Source organism: Carlito syrichta, unplaced genomic scaffold (assembly GCF_000164805.1).
Source record: "Carlito syrichta isolate Samal-C Ts95f unplaced genomic scaffold, Tarsius_syrichta-2.0.1 Scaffold305332, whole genome shotgun sequence".
Classification (NCBI taxonomy): domain Eukaryota; kingdom Metazoa; phylum Chordata; class Mammalia; order Primates; family Tarsiidae; genus Carlito; species Carlito syrichta.
The window spans coordinates 628,452-632,685 of NW_007249428.1; the positions used below are offsets into that span (position 1 = coordinate 628,452).

At 61.5% G+C, this 4,234-nt stretch overlaps 1 protein-coding gene across 1 annotated transcript; it reads left to right on the top strand.

The window, feature by feature from the left end:
- Positions 1-997: 997 nt before the first annotated feature.
- On the top strand, positions 998-3,873 carry GUK1 (guanylate kinase 1). The gene is made up of 7 exons (XM_021714203.1): positions 998-1,112; positions 1,708-1,749; positions 2,215-2,311; positions 2,650-2,788; positions 2,895-2,979; positions 3,396-3,481; positions 3,747-3,873. Exons 1-7 carry the CDS (start codon positions 1,001-1,003, stop codon positions 3,780-3,782), a joined length of 597 nt encoding a protein of 198 aa, XP_021569878.1. The 5' UTR covers positions 998-1,000; the 3' UTR covers positions 3,783-3,873.
- The last annotated feature ends 361 nt before the right edge of the window (positions 3,874-4,234 follow it).

The following is a 4,234-nucleotide window of genomic DNA, read 5'->3' on the forward strand; positions in this document are numbered from 1 at the left end:
GGGCTGGGTGGGAGCGCCTAGCGGGGATTAGACACTCAGCCCCAGCCCTCTAGTCCAGAGCGCAGACCCGCCAGGGCAGGTCACAGACACTGCACCCAGTCAGCAGGTAGCCGGGTCCCCAGGGAGGAGAGGGGTTGTGGGAGGACCCTGCTGGGGGAGCCAGTTGCTGGGGTGGGCTGCAGGCTCCTGGACCTCCACCGGAAATTCCCTGGCCACTGCTGGCAGAGCCTTGTGGAAGGAAGTTCAGGTCCTGGGGACGGAAGCTCAGGAATGGATCGCATTGGGGCTGAGCCTCTGGGGTCAGGCTCAGCTGGGTTGATCCCTGACCTCGTCTAGCTCTCTCTGGCCTCTTGCCGCTCAGACCTGTGTTGCGGTCAGAGCTTGGAGCCAGTGTACCTTCTGTGTGAGGGCTGCTGGGTGACCTCCAACCCCTGCTGGCATTACCAGCACCACAGATGGGGTCCCATGTCTGATGGGAAGTTCCAGGAATGGGCTTAGGGACACAGAGACAGCAACAGGGAAACCTCCATCCCAGACTCACCAGCATAGCAGGCAGTACCACTCATAGGAGCCAGTGGCTGGGCTCCTGTGTGGATGGGGTGGGATCCTGGGGGGCCTTGGCAGTGACCCCTGTGTGGGTTGTGGTCAGAATAGACAGCAGTGGACAGCCTTTGGGCAGGGCCCATGGAGGCTGGCAGGACAGGTGGTGGTGAACTTGGTGGGGGCTCCCGGCAGAGCCTCCTGTGTCTTCCATGGGTGGGCAGTGCTGTCTGTGAAGGTATGTCCTACCAGGTAACAGGCCTGGGGAGGACAGTAGGATCTAGGGGACATGCTGTTTGGTGTTTTCTCCCTCAGCCTACCCCTGAAGTGAATTCAGAAGCCCAGAGACCTGGAGCGCTACAATCCCTTCCTCTTCCCCTCGCCCCACCCCATCCAGCTGGTTGTGGGGCAGGACCCTTGGACGCTGATGTTTGTACTATCTGTCTCCCTTGCCACAGGCATGTCAGGACCTAGGCCCGTGGTGCTGAGTGGGCCTTCAGGGGCTGGGAAGAGCACCCTGCTCAAGAAGCTGCTGCATGAGCACGGCGCCATCTTTGGGTTCAGCGTGTCCCGTGAGTGCAAGGCCACAGGGAGCAGAGTCTGTCCCAGCCCTGTGTCCACTCCTGGAGTCACCACACACATCCTGGGGGCTGTCAAGACCATGTCCACTCCTGGAGCCAACCACACACAAAGCCTGGGAACTATCCCGGCCCTGTGTCCACTCCTGGTACCACCCCACACAACCTGGGGACTGTCCCAGCCCTGTGTTCATTCTTGGTCCTTCCCACATACACAGTCTGGACACTGTCTCAGCCCTGTGTCCATTCCTGGTCCCTTTCACACACATACAGCCTGGGGACTGTCCAAGCCCTGTGTCTCCTCCTGGTTCCCCTACCCCCCACACACTACTGGGGACTGTCGCAGCCCTGTCTGTTCCTGGAACCTGTGATTCTCTTCTACCACTGGGTTGGGGGGTCTGTGTCTACACTGACAGCTTGGGGCCTCGAGGCTCCTCTTTGGGCAGCACTGGCACTCCTCCGGTTCCCAAGTGTGCCTTTGGCAGTGTGGTTCTGACTGCCTGCTCAGGTCCATGTGGCATGTCTGTTGGGAGTGCCTGACTGGGGTAGCAGCTCGGCATCCCCATTGGCTGATAGGTCTTCTCCCCAGATACCACGAGGGATCCGCGGCCTGGTGAGGAGAATGGCAGAGGTGAGCCAGCCCAGGTCTGTGGGGCAGTGTAGGGCTCAGTCCATGCGTCCCACCCCTGCCTCTCCTGTCCCCAGCTATGTCCTCAGCACGACAGGGCTGGGCCTCCTGCCTGTCAGAGGGTCCCATCTCCCGGGGTGGCAGTGACCTGCTCCAGGGGAAGAAGAGGGTATGCAGGATTCAGCCTGGGGTTGTGTTTCTACAGTGCAGGCAGCTCAGGGCTGCTGACCACAGCCCTGTCCTGGGGTCCTAGGAGACAGGGTTGCCCCCTGCCCCCCACCAGCCTCCTGGCAACAGCAATCTCAGTACCCCTGTCAGTGAGGGGTAAGCCTCTCTGCCTCAGCTTGCCTTAGTGCTTCTCAGATGCCTCCTGCCCAAGTGTTGGCCAGAGCAGCCTTGGGTGTGGAATGGGTGCAGCGAGCTGGCCCATGGTTGCAGCACCCTCTGGAGAGCCCCCCTCCTTCCCAGATTACTACTTTGTGACCAGAGAGGTGATGCAACGGGATATCGCTGCCGGTGACTTCATCGAGCATGCCGAATTCTCTGGAAACCTTTATGGCACCAGGTGGGCCACACTTAAGCTCCCCAGGGTTGCTGTGGATAGGGTTTCTTCAGGCTTTACCCTGGTGTGCGTGAGTGGTGATGAGTCCACGGCCTGGGCCTTGGCTTACACATCAACGGGCTCCACCTTTGGAGACCACTGAGCCACCCGGGGCTGGTGGCTGGTCCTGCCCCTGTGCTGTCCTAGTGGGGTGAGCAGTGCAGGGACGCTTTGGCTGGTGGGTTTTGGTTGGGCTCGCTGTGCAGGGTGACCCCCCCTTCCTCACCCTCCAGCCTTGCTGCAGAGGTGTTGTAGCCCAGAGGGGGTGGGAAGAGTGTCTGAGTGAGTCCTTCCGTCCCCAGCAAGGAGGCGGTGCGGGCGGTGCAGGCCATGAACCGCATCTGCATACTAGATGTGGACCTGCAGGGCGTGCGCAACATCAAGGCAACTGACCTGCGGCCCATCTACATCTCTGTGCAGCCACCCTCGCTGGATGTGCTGGTAGGTGTGGGGGCCCTGTGGGATGAGGCTTCATGAGGAGGGGAGGAGGGGAGGTCTCAAGGAGGGCATGACTTGCCTCCCTGGCTTACTGAAGCCTGGCTCACAGGAGCAGCGATTGCGGCAGCGCAACACCGAGACTGAGGAGAGCTTGGTCAAGCGGCTGGCAGCCGCCCAGGCAGACATGGAGAGCAGTGAGTCCGGCCAGGGGCACCAGAGCCCTCTTCCTCACCTTGGGGACGCCGTGGGCTCCGGTCATGGCTGTTCTCATCTGGGCTTTTGTTCCCCGGTCTGATGGGTCTGATCTGGCCCAGGAGAAGGGGGTTTGCAAGTTCTTCTCCCGAAGAGGCATAGGGACCTTCTGGCCGGCACTGTCCAGATACAGAGAGCCAGGGCCTCCACTGGCCTGGCCTGGCTGGGAGTCCTGGGAGAGCAGGGGAGGGGCTGGGTGAGTCCTGGACCACCCTTCCTAGGACGGGCCTCATGTGGCACATGGAAGGAAGGCTGACCCCAGTGCCAGAAGGCCACTGCAACCTAGAGGGTGGCGCCCAGTGTTGGGTGTGGTCTGAGGTTGGCCAGGCAGGCTTACTGTTCCTGACCTGGTCCCCAGGCAAGGAGCCTGGCCTGTTTGACGTGATCATCATCAACGACATCCTGGACAAGGCCTATGAGGAGCTCAAGGAGGCACTCTCCGAGGTGGGCCTATCCCTGGCCATGCTCCAGCCCTGGGTGTCATCCCTACGTGCCTCATCCCTGCCTGCCCTGTCCCTACCTGTCCTGTCCTGCCTGTGCATCCCTCTGTAAGGGCCCTGATGCTTGTGCCAGATCGGGAGGCTTGGGGGGCTCAGGCTTTGCTGTCCATGCCACTGAGGTTTGGATGGGGCGGGACTGCTGTGAGGAATGGAGGTCCTGCCTTCCTGAGTCCCAGTCTTCTGACTCGTTTCCTTCTCCTCCCTGGCAGGAAATCAAGAAAGCTCAAGGGGTCGGCCATGCTTGAAGAGGCCCACTGTCACTGCCCTGTGCCCTCAGTGCAGTCCCTCCTGGCCCCAGGAGCTGCCTGCTAGGGTACCCAGGAACCATGCGGGACCAGGACAGGCGTGCAGAGCTGTCCCCTTGGCTGGCCCCACAGCAGCTCTGTGCCCTTGGCCAGTTCCTGAGGTGGAGGGATGCCGCCCCCCTCCCTGGCCTCCCATGGTGGAGGACCCCAGGGCATCCCCACCCTTCCCGGCTGTGTTCTGTCCCCATCCTTGTCCCCCCCACCCCCCACCCCCCCACTGGAGCTGGGCTGATGTCTTAATAAAGTAACTGTCAGATTAGGGCATCCACAAGAGAGGAGAGTGTGGCCCAAGAGAGTGGAGTATGCCCTCCCCCCAACTGCCAGTCCCAAAGAGGGCTGAGGTGGCCTCTGCTAGGCATCTGCTCTGGAGCTGGTCAGTGTCACGCTGGATG